Source organism: Protomyctophum bolini (genome assembly GCF_963924005.1).
Source record: "Protomyctophum bolini genome assembly, chromosome: 16".
Lineage (NCBI taxonomy): Eukaryota > Metazoa > Chordata > Actinopteri > Myctophiformes > Myctophidae > Protomyctophum > Protomyctophum bolini.
Window position 1 is genome coordinate 20,053,730 of NC_137877.1, and position 14,018 is coordinate 20,067,747.

Sequence of the window (14,018 nt, forward strand, 5' to 3'; positions counted from 1 at the left end):
GCCCCGGGCAAGTTTCGGTCAGAGAAGTTGACACACACACACACACACACACACACACACACACACACACACACACACACACACACACACACACACACACACAGAGGGGTGGGGGGTGTATGTTGACGCACGCACGGACGCACGCACGCACGCACGCACACACACACGCACGCACGCATGCATGCACACAGCGCAAACCTCCAAGAACATGTGCCACACCAGACTCCACACAGTACTAACAAATACCCCCTGAGTGAACAAATAGATGTGCAAAACATACACAAGTGAAAATAAATTCCCATAGTCCCTCAGTGTTTTCCTCCTGCCTGCAGCCAGCTCTCGGTGTTCAGCTCATGCTCTGTTTTGAGTGTCACGGTATGTTCTGGTGGCGATGTGCACCCATCACAGTGATGGGCGCCCGTCAATGCGTCTTGACAAGCGGAGAGCTACTGTCGCTGTGTGTGAGGCTCAGAATGGACATCCAAACATCCAAACAACAAGTGTGAAGTAGGCTACACCTACTGTCCACAGAGACTGGGGGTTGGTGGTGTCGGAGGGGCTTTTTAACGTCATTAAGAGTCCAAACACATATTATGACATAATTTCCGAAAGCCACACCAGTAAAAAAAATCACACCCATGTGAAGTGAGCACTGCCTTTCATCATGATGATGATGTATAGACACACATGATCTCACATGACACTTTTAGACCAAGTGTTTGACTGTACTGTTGCTGTTTAGGATTCTGTCTACTAAACTATTCAAGGTTAGCACAGCTCAAAAAATCTCAGAAAGAATTATAATCTTAATATCTTTTAAATAATTAGTAACATTTTCAAATGGGGGGGGGACTGGCACAAAAAGGCATATTACTTTAGGGGTCCTTAAAGGTTTGAGAACCACTGCTTTACTTCTAACACTAACTGAGCTCTGAGAATAATACTTGACAAAGATTTAGCCTACTACAGGTGCTTCCATGGCAACAACACGATTGTTGTGATGCAACCGCTTTCCCACATTGCCACGGTCACAGGCAATATTTCAACTTGACCCTCCACTGAAGCTGAAGTGTGTTTGGCGGCTATGGTCTGCTTTGCTAATACGACACCGCTAGCCCTTCCAGCTCGCCTCTGTCGAGTGGAAACGTTTCCTTTTCAGGATTCAAATTCTAAAAAAGCAAAAGTAGCAGATCGAACAACCTCGAAACGGGGTTGTCTTGGAGGAGGAGCAGGATTGGGGGCTTAGGTGCCGTACCCCGGGCCGTCGTCACATGCAAACCCACATTTCCTGCATGGAAATAAGACGTAATCATGCTAATGTATGTCATTACACAAACACTACCCCCCGCCCCCCCAGCCCACATCCATCCATCGCAACTCCTGCCTTGCCCTCCTCTCTCTCTCTCTCTCTCTCTCTCTCTCTCTCTCTCTCTCTCTCTCTCTCTCTCTCTCTCTCTCTCTCTCTCTGCTCTGCTCTTGCTGAGCTGGAACAGGTGGGATTTTAATTATGCATTAAAATGTATGGAGACCCTCTCTCTCTCCGATCCACTTGACTGAGCCCCTCCTCCCTTAACATTCCCTGCCTCCCCACCCCCTCTCTCTCTCCTTTCCCCTCTTAGCTCTACCCCCCCCACCTCCCCCCCTCTCCCTCCTTTCAGAAGTTGAGGATTGAAGGACTTCATTTCCAAACCGGGCACGTCTCAGTGACTCAAGTGAGGGTTTTGTTCCGCCACCATACTTCCGCTCTCAAATGCCCTGTTGCAAGAGGAGCAGAGAGGAGGGGAGAGGGGAGAGAGCAAACCTCTCTCGGTTTGGGGGAGCAAATATGGGTTGGGGCAGTTTCCATTGGATACATTGTTTTGTTCAACAACAACATGCTGGTCAGCTGGGCTGCTGATTACTGAAATATAATAAACATAATATTGTTTTCCCTCATATATATAATAAGTAAAGTAAGTAGCCGTGCCGAGCCATGAGGCCCATAGGGCAGGAGCCTATCTCCTGTTTCTGTAGCGTGAGGCACCCCGTGAGACACCCCCTGGACATGATGCTAGTATGTCGCAGGGACTTACACCCCAATCCAACCCTTGATGCTGAGTGTCCCAGTCTTTGGTATGACCCGGCCGGGGATCGAACCCCGACATCCCAGTCTTAGGGCGGACACTCTAACCACAAGGCCACTGAGCTGGTTTTATCATATCATATATATAATAGCTTGTAATATATTAATGTGTCTGCATGTGTTTGATCTCTGCGAGGAAGAGATGATATGCTGTGCATTCTAAAAGGACCACGTCACCAACCTATCTAATGCTCATTACAAGATGCTGCAATGTTTTCTAGTCTGTCTGTGTCTCAGAGGAAATGTGTGGTCATTGGTAGGCAGGTTTCTGAACCGTCCATAGCCCACCATGAGACCCAGAGTGAGTAGATGGAAATTGTGCCATTATATAACGAGCATCAGTGAGGACCAATTATATGAAGATGGGGCTGAAAAGTGCTCCTATAAGAAGAAGCAAAAATAAAGCTGTGTCACTGTCGTTGCTGCCCTGCGGCATACGTGTCTTTGGTTTGAATTGAAGGTGGAGGTGCTATTTTTTACTGGGAAAAAAATCCGGGACGATGCAAGGTCATGCTCTTTTTTTATATTTAGCCTGTAATTGTGATCTAATTGTGCTGTGGCTAAATACGGGAGCTCTCACGCTAATGACTGCTGACACGAGAGGAAACAGAACATGCCGCTCGTTGAGAAATGGACCGCACCACCCCACCCCATGTGGGCTTGATTCGCTTATACCATGACTTTTTGGTTTGTTTCGTGTTGGGGTTTCTCAGGGGTCCGGGACCCCATTGTGGTCAATCTTTTTTAAATTATCTTTTTTTAACCATTTGAAGTATAGTAAATAAGTAAGCCTTGCGGCCCATAGGGCAGGAGCCTATATCTCCTGTATCTGTAAAGTGAGGCAGCTTGATGTACAAGTACACCCCCTAGACATGACGGCAAGCAGGGAGGCACTGGGTCCCATTTTTCAGTCTTTGGTATGACGCGGCCGGGGGTTGAACCCCAACCTCCCTGTCGTAGGGTGGACACTCTAACCACACGCCACTGAGCTGGTGAACCTATAGTGCCCTACAAAGCCAAAGTGCAGAAACCTTCTTTAACCTCATGCCATCTGGACAAAGATACAGAACCATTGAAAAAGTTTTAGTAGGAGTTTTGTTCCCTCAGCCATCGCGGCATTAAACAAACTGCACCGCTGATAGGATTGTTCTGTATACTGTGGGGACCTCATATTTTTGTATTGTCTTGGTGTTATGTGCTCTGCGTTGTTTTTTATGTGCGTGTGATGTTGACTGTGATGAATATCCTTCAGGAGTCGGGACAATAAAGATTATTATTATTACGTTTTTGGACACACTTATTTGTGCATCCCAAAGGTCAATTTAGCTGTTGTGTTTTTGGGGGATAAACAATTACCTCAAGAACATAATTTACAATTAGTGCAATATCACTTATTTGCCAATATCTCATTTGGATGACCAGTTGAAACACTTTTAAACCCATTATCCAGCCATTTTTCCTCTAGTAGTTAATTGCTTGTAGGGTAATATAGCATCCCTATTCTGGGGAACATTTGCAGAAAATAGTTGGTGGCGCGTTGTGAGGTTGTAGATTGGTTATTTTCAGCCAGGGGTGGAAAAAAGTTTAAAAATCTTTTGAAAATAGAAGATCTAGAAGCTCATGATGCGTCGCATCGTGACACATTCTGAGCTATTTTCAAATAGCCAAAGTTAAAATAGGGCTGAAGTCGTTAATGTATGTTTTGAAATAATGGGGGGAGCGGAGGGTCCCTGCTCCATCTTTCTCTCAGCTAAGCGGTCCTCCTTAGCCTAAAAAACGCTGAAGACCCCTATAGCTGGTATAACACTTCAAACATGTCTTTGAGATGAGAGCATGCGTGTGTGTTGGCCTGGCATAGTAGTTAGTCTGGCCTGCAGGGGTAGGCAGCGTAAAGCTTGTTTTGTTGATCAGTGTTTAATGAAAGTGACCTCATAGGGCCAGTCTGGCTATTAACTCTGCGCTGGACTTTAATCATTACAAGTTGCTTTGCCTTTTTTCCACACAAGTTCGTTATCGAACAAACAATCTAAGAGAAGGGATAGAACAGTGTGTGCGCCATCATCCCTCTCTCTCTCTCTCTCTCTCTCTCTCTCTCTCTCTCTCTCTCTCTCTCTGTTTCCCTGCACACACACACAGGCAGCACTTTGGAAAGTATCGATTTGGTGGCTTGAAAATAACAAGCTAGCAGGGCGAATAAACAGGCTTGGAAAGTGAACAAAAACTCTGATGAAGTGAGAGCCTGAATTAAATATCAGCCGTGTAAATCCTTAAATTAAATTAGCCAGAGAACATTGTAGATACCAGTGCGTGCTGCTATCTTCCCCTGTTTTATTCTCCCCTTTTAGTCATTCCCCTTTCTTTTCTTTTTTCTCCACGCTGGAAGCAGTTATTTCTCCCCTCTTATGTTTTGGAGGTTGCTAGGTAACTAGGAAGCTGTTTATTATTTTATTAATTATTATTATTATAATTGTTATTATTATTACATTTGGCTATTAAGCCAGACTTTGCCAACGGCTGATTCGGTCTGGCTTATTAGCCAGACTAGGGCTGTCCAGGACCGGGTCACGGTTTGGGCCGAGCAGGGCTGTCCAGCACCGGGTCACGGTTTGGGGGCGGTGGAAGGTTTAGCCTGGCAACTATCAATCATTTCCTTTACATCAAATCAAATCAAACTGCAAGCCTATTACCGGTAAAAATAAATGAAGTGCTGGAAAAGGTTTATAACTCCTGCTCTTTTTGCTATAGTCTTCGGAACGACCAGCATCAACTTATCGGCAGACCTCAGAGCCCTGGCTGGGATTTCCTTTAAAGACTTGTGTAATTCTTTCAGGATTTTTCTAAACTGTTCAAAAATAGCAGATTTACTGTACAAGCGCACAGCTTCTACATCTGCTTTTTTTTTTAAAATAGCTATACAATCTAAGATGCCACAGATGCTTTCCTGGTTTTAATGGGTTAACGGTTATTGTTATGATTATCACGGTGACATGCTAAAAACGTGTGTGTGTGTGTGTGTGTGTGTGCAGGCGTCTGGTCTCGCCATGCTTATTAAGACTAATCAGTGTGGTGATGATGACAGTGATGCAACTGCAACAACCTGGTGATAGCTTGTGATAAAGACAGACTGCTTTCTCACTTTTCCTCTTGAGCCACACATGTTCAATTGTATTTCATTTTCATTTTCTGTTTATCATAACCTCATTTCATACTCAACATTCCCACATGTCAGTATTACAATATATTCTCCTTAACCTGTTATTATTCTCCATATTTTCTGTCAGTCAATGGTCATTCTCAAACACTGTTTGCTAACTTAGCCGGCATAGTTAGCAATCAGTTGATCTTGACTTGTTCAGTTTTATTTTTATATGCATATATTCATTTCATTTCATAATTTGGACAGAGACAATTGGTTGGTCAAACATACTTTTATTCCTTTCAAAGTCAAACAGTTTTAAGTTATCATCATTACTATTGTCAAACACACACTCACACCATCCTCATTTCCTGGTCAAAGTTTCACAAAAGAGTCACCACTGAATCAACTGCTCCTTTTATAGGTGGAGGATTCAATTTGGGTTGCACCATTTTACAGGGGTGCATGTGTCTGGCATTGGATACTATTTAGTATGATTGCAAAGAGAGGTTACTTTAGGATTGACAAGGATACTGTAAAGGTTGGGAAATGTTTTCTGTGTTACATGTTCACTAGATTTATAAGTGAATGCTTTGAGGAAACCTGTCTCTAGACAGATGGTTTGGGCCACTAGTCAGAGGCCTGAGTTTGAATGGATGTAGTCAGTCCATGGTGAGAGATGGAAAGAGAAGGGGCACCATGCGGGAAGCTCTGCCCTAGGACAGTGTTAGGACTTGTAATGTCCAGACTGGGTGCTTACTGGGTACAATTAAAAAGCTATCTACAGATAAAAGGATACTAACTAAAAAGAAACTTACCAGGGTGCATCCGAGGATAAAAACCAGTAGATCATAAAAGTAGATTAAAACCAGTGTTTTTGGTAGGCCCTGCGGTTTATACAACGGTGCGGCTTATCTATGGATTTTTACAGCCAACGCAGAGCCATCTAAGGCTCTGAGGTAACGTAACGGCCACTAGAGGGCCTTCTAAATCCATCTATGGCCGGTCCATGCATGCAAACTGGCTTTGCAGCTGCCGTTCTGATTGGCCAAAATTCACAACAGCTGTTGTCAAAGTTACAAGTCTACACTGCCTCTGCTATTTTCGTTGTGCGCAGCTAGACCTTTCTATGGAGCAGCAATGCATAGCATTAGCATGTTACATTACTTTGGAATGGAGACTAGTTATATAGGCACGGAAGAGAGGCCAGCGCTGGTTGAAAAACGATTGGATGTTATTCATACAAGCCTAAATGTTCACATCAAGTTACAACCACAGTTCCTTTGGTCTTTATAATGGCTAGGTTATTTAATATTACATGCTAGCCATTGCTAGGCTTGCTAGCTAGCAGGCTACAGTGATCACTTCACTCCGTTGCGCCATTGACTGTCAGTGAGGAGGGACTGTGTCTTGAATGCTGCCACTGCAGCCCACAGAGTGGCGGTGACAGCAAAATCCACGGCTTGTATATGATAATGAAAACAATCAGCCAGGATGAATGGATGTAGGTAGGTTGGAGAAGTAGTCAATCTCTATACTCTTTCAAATTAAGAAATAATAACATGACACAGAGACGGTCACTGCTTAATTAAATTAATTTAGGACCTTCCTTCTAGCAGTTAATTTCGTTTTATTAAACACATTTCTCCTGATTTAGCCCATTTTTTGTAATGGCACAGAGTGAACTTAACAATGATACATTAATATGACAATACCTTTTATATAATCAGTATAATAGTGGGGCGAGATGGAAAAGGGGCTACCGTGCGGAAACCTTTACATAATGGTAATTAAACATTAAAACACCTGCGGCTTATAGTCCGGTATACGGACATATTTGGGATTTCCCCTAAATTTGGCTGGTGCGGCTTATAATCAGGTGCGCCTTATAGTCTGGAAATTACGGTAATTAGTCTTAGTCAGTCTTACGCCAGGGCTCCACTGGGCGCGTCTGCGTCGCGTCAGCGTCACCGTCACAGAATGTTCCCTTTTTATTCAATGAAGGGTGGCGCCACTGCCCGCGACGCCCCGCGAGACGCAACGCGACGCAGACGCGCCCAGTGGAGCCCTGGCGTTAGTCATTTCTATCCTTGATAGTTTTAGTCTAGTTTTAGTCGACGAAAACTCTTAAGGGTTTTAGTCAGTTTTTGCCTTTTTGGATTTTGCTTTGTACTTTTTGAATAGTTTAGCCTTTTGGCTTCCCTGAGGTTTTGCTTGTGCTTGCCTTGCTGCCTTGTTTGTAAGCTAAGCCACTTCATTAATAATAAACCAGTGTTTGAAACTACTCTGTTCAGCCATTCTGCTACCGTGACAATACTTTTAGCCTTAATGTCTGACTGTACCACGTGTCGTTTACATTTCTGACTAATGAAGTATCCAAAACACTGTCCTTTTGTTGAGTTCCGTTGTCTCTCTCGTCCCTCTGCAGTCCATCCGCGAGGTGACGGGGTACGTGCTGGTGGCTCTCAACCAGTTCGACTACCTGCCCCTGGAGAACCTGAGGATCATCCGAGGCACCAAACTCTACGAGGACCGCTACTCCCTCGCCATCTTCCTCAACTACAGGCGTGACGGAAACTTTGGTCTGCGCCAGCTGGGCCTGAAGAACCTCACAGGTAAAGGTTACGTTATTTGTTGCATAGCACCAGTTGTGAATGTTCGGTTTGGTGTATATTGTTAAGTACTTAGACCCTAATATACGTAGTTGACCAGAGTCCCCCAGGGCTCTATACTAGTTCCACTAATATTCCCCTGTATCTAATCTGGGAGCCCAGTTTGTAAAAATAAAATAAAAATCACACCTGTGTGATGTGAGGGGAGGTGAAGTCATGCATCATCATACATCACATGCTGTGCTCCAATCAAATCATCACAAATGTCATTCCGGCCAACCCATTCCAGCTCCCTAGGAACTCCAGCAATGGACATATTTTCATTCCGTTGTGGAAATTTGTAGAATACAATTTGGTGTGTTTCTTGTCTCAGTCCATCATCCCATGCCTTGTTCTTTGTGCTACGGTTTGTTATCAAGCAGAAGCAGAACAGTGTATAAAGCAGAGCATAAATTAATAAGGTGTCGTGTTTTTTTTATTAACCAAATCGTCCTGCTTGGCTCGACTTCATAGAGAGCCGACAGGAGCTTCTTTGGAGTGTCCTTGCGGTGCTTGGCACACATTGTGTGTGTGCACGAACACACCAAGCTGGTCTTTGATAGGGAGGACATGACCTCCTTTTTTGTTTCAACTATATGTTTATTGTTACAATTTTCAACATACAAAGATAACAAAACATACGTATACCCCCCCCCCCCCCTCCTCTCTCTCTCTCTCTCTCTCTCTCTCTCTCATTAGCAGGCAACAGTGCAGCACTATCTCTCTCTCTGTTTCTGGCACAACAGCGCCCCTACTGGTACTCATAGTCATACTGGTGCTCATAGTCACATAGGTGGGTTAAGGTCACATGAGTCACATGACCTCCTTGAATCAATAATTATACTGTGTTCTCAATCTTTTATAAAAGCGCTGATATATTTCTGCATTCAGAGCTGAATGCTCCCAATACAATAACTGCAATCAAGAGCAAATGCAAACCTGATTAAGACACAGAACAAAATGTCTGTGGTCAATGGTCACAGTGGTAATGTCCTGGTTGTTTAGAAGGCTATTTGAGGATATTTTGCTTTCACTTTTCCTATACAGCACTTAACAGCTATGTATATGGGTGTATGGTGTATTTAACCTCACCTTACCTTCTTCCCTGAACTATACCCAATTTTTAATTTGAAAAATATAGGGTTATAATTGATTGAAACCATACGTGCTTTTTATATCCGTGACAATCGTGACATACAGCAATGTTCGTGAGGAACAGGCCCGTATGGGCCTTTAAGCACTGTCGGACAGGGCCGAACTGGTAAACCAAATCAGGTTGGGAGAAGAATTCAGTGTCGGACGACGGCATGTGGCGAAATGGGCCTATCTACAAGTAGCTGTTTTCAGTTAAAGGACCACTTCACCACTTTTCATCATCTCTTCATATAATTGGTCCTCACTAATGTTCATGATAAAACACCACCACCATTTTTTCTCCTACATAGGAGGGCTGTGGGGAGTTCAGACACATGTCCACCAGTGACACCATCGTTTTTTTTTTAAATAAGATTTGTTTTAAATTATATTTAGATTTGTATTATCGTGAGAATGATGGCTTCCATTTTTGCGACTTTTCAGGAAAAGAAACCCTGCAGTTTCTATTAGCCTGGATTCCCCATTGATGATGTCACTGGTGGACGGGTTTCTGAACTGCCCACAGCCCTCCTATGAGACACAAACTGAGTAGAAATAAATTGTGGTGTTTATCATGAACATTAGAGTGAGGACCATATGAAGAGAAGTTGAAAAGTGGTGAAGTGGTCCTTACTGTATATGGTCCACATATTTAGTGGCTAGCAGAAACCAGGGGGGGGCTTAGTATAGAGCTCTTGGGAATACAGTCAATTGGGTTTAAACTTTTACATGTACATCACTCCATCTGCCAGATGATCCGCCAAATGAAAACAATTACAGTATTTTCATTTGGCAATTGCATGACTGGACCCCAGTTGCTCTAAAGTCAAAAGATAACGACAGTCATGTATGTTTAGACCAGAGGTCTTCTATGTCTTTCAGGCCAAAGACCTCTTAGCTGAGAGAGAGAGAGAGATGGATTCATTTGGATTCATGTTCTTTGTAAACTTCAATTTGGGCTCTGTACTTGGTCTGCTCTTTTCTTCCCTGTACATCAAACCTCTTCGCCGAAAATCAGTCCCAGGGCCCCAACACTTTTTGGTTTCTTCAAAATGCCCAAACAGCGCTACCAAACTGCAGAAGACACATGATAATGTGAATCCACGTGGCCAGGATGTTGTACCAGGCGAATGGTGGGCAATCAAGCTAAACGGCAAAACATTCTACAAGCTCACAACACGTCAAATCGCAATGTGTTGTGAGCTTGTAGTGCACTTGTATAGGGCTCAAGTTGTCTGGGCGGGAACCCCTTTTTGACGTTCTAACCCTTCTGGACGGGAACCCCTTTTGGGGTTCTGTACAGTATGTACAGTATTCAAAAAAATGATGCTGCTACATAAATATTTGAAGTTTTTAAGTAGAGAAAACAAGATATGGGAGGACAGAGAGAGATGGACTTGAGTTAATACATTCAACAAAATGTACTTTTAGTTTTTCCTCCCACACTTGGGAACAGTACAGAATAAGCGGCTGGGTCTCCCCCCACCCTTCTCCCTGGTCCAGATGTTGCTGTAACGATCTCCTGGTTTTGCTTCCCCTATACCGAGGGACTAGACCTGCATTCTTCATGCAAACTCATAGTGCTGTTATCATCTTTTGTCATTTTCACCTCATATTCTCCTCCTGCTCGCTCGTCCCTGTGCGCAAGAGCAGCGTTCCCGTCTGATTTTCAACCCACTCAACTTTCATGCCAAGTCTATCTTTTTCGGAAGGACGGTACTGTAGAGGAAGAGGGAGGGAGGGAGAAAAAGTGTAAATAGAATAGATGCTGAGAAATGTTCATCTTTTTCTGCGTGGTCCTGGTTTCTTGCTGATGCACTCCAACCCTGCACTGTCAGGATCACTTCAGGCTCCATGACTCCGAGGTCAGTGGGTGGAGAAGCTTGTGACTTTTTTTATCCATCTCCGTCGGCCGATACATTTAATAAACTTTGCACCATTCATTACATAAAATGCAGCTCCAAGTGCTTTATATAAAAAGTGGTAAAAATGTAATGGCAACGCGCCATAAATCAACATAAAGGTAAAACCTGATCAAGGACAATTAAAAAAGATGTGATCAAGTAAAAACTTTAAAACTAGCAACAATATAGTGGATTTTGAGCTATTTCTTACGTCTGGGGCAATCTATGTATGGGCTAGAGCCGTAGAGAACAAACCAATCCCAATACCGTCCCAATATGAAGGATCACCCTAAAGTATTTTTAAATTTTTCATATAAACACCTCCAGGTATTCTTAAACCTAACCTTATTGTTAAATGTAACCTCAGTAAAACGATGCCTAACCCTAAAAATGTATTCCTAACCTTAACCTCAAACAAATAAAAGACCATAAGAATTAAGAACCACTGGGGGAGAGCGGTCCGCAGAAGAAATGGGGGAGAGGGTGTTTTGGGGCGAGCGTTCTTGTTAACCTTTAGATGGAAACATTGTTGTTCAATGGGTACACAACATATTACCGCTTACTGCTTAGACAGACGGTAAGAATGTGCCTAGAGACGTTTGGTAGAAAACACGTGTGGGTGCAGAGCTTGCACTCAGTGCACTGCATGTTTTCAGCCTGTGTTTGCAGTGTGCAAACGTTTGCACTGCTAAGAAGTCACACACAGATGGTGTCACAGGTACTGTACTGTAACACACACAGACCTGATTCTGTTCAGTGTAGCAATAAGCAAGGCATGATTTATAGAGTGACATGGATTGACACCCAGCAGAAGATGATGTGATAAATGCTACGTATATGGTGGTTATAGTGTGTGCATTAATTCACTGCATATACTGTATGTTACTCTCCCTTCCTATACTTGGAGTATATAAAGAAAAAGCAACAGACACGCATACACAACCTTCACTGCGGTGTGTGTGTGTGTGTGTTTGTGTGTGTTACAGCCACGTGCTCGTCTGGTGTTTGGTGGTGTTGTACCTTGGGAGTGACGTTTGTCCGCCATCAGCATTAGGTTTTCTTTCCTTTTTCTTTTGCCCAGCCCGGTCCTTTTCGTAGTTGTAGGGCCAAGTTTGGCCCAGCGCTGGTGGCGTGGGCACACTGGAGAGCCAGGCTGCTGTTTGAAGTGCCATCCGTGGCCTCAAGCCATGAAGTGGAGGGGAAGTTGTGGTGAGCAGCCATGGCCTGAATCTGCTCTTCCTCCTTGCTTCCTCTCGCTCGTGTGCACGCTCGCACGCACGCACGCCACGCACGCACACACGTCAGTGGTAGAATAGAATAGCATAAGTGTTTACAGAGAAACATTTTCAATTTGGGAGATATTGTGCTTCGGTAAGCGTGCAACAAAGAGAGAGCTAGGGACATCAATTGATTTACAGTAAACCAGTGGTTCTCACACCATTTAAGTTCAAAGACCCCCAGGTGTGGTTGTGTGTACAAATGGAACCAAATGGTCAATTTGATTGCATTGTCCGTAGTGCTCTTAATTCAAGCTCCACCATCGTACGATGCAAGTGTGAATCAAGCTTCAAGGGCAGAGACAGAGAGACACACATCAAATCAAAATCAAATCAAATCTAACTTTATTTCTAGAGCACATTTGCAAAGACCAGAAGGTCAACCAAAGTGCTGTACATGATCATGAGGCAAACAATAACTCAAGTAGCATAGTAAAACAAAATCAAAGCAACACAAATGGTACACAGGTCAAACATTGAAAGCCAGGGAGAAGAGATGGATTTTAAGTAAAGACTTAAAGGCCTCTAAGGAGTGGGCATACTTGATATGTAGGGGCAGACAGTTCCAGAGTTTGGGCCGGCCTCTGGACCTGTAATTGGAATTGGTCAGCTGACCTCAGGGCCCTGGCTGGGGTGTATGGGTCCATGAGTACCGATAGATACAGGGGGGCCAAACCTTTTAGGGTTTTAAAAACGAATAATAAAATCTTTATATCAATTCTAAATTTAACGGGTAGCCAGTGGAGGGAGGCAAGGACGGAGGCGAGTGGCGGCATTTTGCACAAGCTGCTGACGTCTGAGGGTGGATTGGTCCATGCCTACATATAGCGCATTGCAATAATCGAGGCGAGATGAGATACAGGCGTGGATGACTCTCTGAAGGTCAGGTTGGGAAAGGTAGCCCTTGATCCTGACCACGAGCCTAAGTTGATAAAAACTACTTTTGACCACGGAGCTGATCTGTTTATTAAACTAGTCCATACCCGGGGATATGCACACTCAAAGTATTTGCAGACTTTGGGTTATGTGCTGTGTATACTGTATGCATAATGTTTGAGAACCACTGCTCTGAAAGAACATTGGACAATGATGTTTGACAGTCAGCTATATTGTTGCTTATTGTAGAAGTGTTGACAGTTTAGCGTGCCTCTCACACGCGCGCACACATTTAGTACATAAATCGTCTGGAAACGTCATAAGGATTGGAACCGAGAGGTGCGTTCGTCTGTGGACGTCCTAGCGACGTCCAAACGACACGGGGCGAGATAAGAATATTCAGAATGATTCCTATTTGTTTTTTTGGCATTTCGCTTTTCGCTTGCCGTATGCTAACGCTCTGTGCAACTATTAGCTTGTCATTGACTCCCATGAATGACTCGTATCTCCTCATCCAGGGCGCTCTCCGTGGTGATAAATGGATCAATATGCTGGCGCTTCATTTCTGCTCCTCATCCGTCTGTCCCGCAAAATATGAACGCTTTTTGGAGCGTATATAAATATATTAAGATGATCGGAGATTGTGAGGTCACTTTGTGCGCGCGCGCGCACACACACACACACACACACACACACACACACACACACACACACACCGCCTCCTGGCACACACACACACACACTGTGAAGGCCGTAGTACTGTAAATATGACATGAATATGAATGCAAAGTAGCGGTCCATGTGTGGACAGGCTACCTGTCGCCGCGGTGCATGGTGAGATGTGTGCAAACCGTGTAGTTTATCAGGAGAAGACTACCAAACGATGCAACACGCACACACACAGTCAGCGGCGCCAAA

The 14,018-nt window shown here is 44.0% G+C and overlaps 1 protein-coding gene across 1 annotated transcript in view; it reads left to right on the forward strand.

Annotated features, from left to right (window-relative positions):
* erbb4b (erb-b2 receptor tyrosine kinase 4b) overlaps positions 1-14,018 on the forward strand; it is a 393,044-nt gene that overhangs the window by 225,829 nt on the left and 153,197 nt on the right. The window contains exon 3 of the mRNA XM_080786645.1: positions 7,687-7,873. Within this exon, the coding sequence (XP_080642771.1) occupies positions 7,687-7,873 (187 nt within the window). The remainder of the gene's footprint in view (positions 1-7,686; positions 7,874-14,018) is intronic.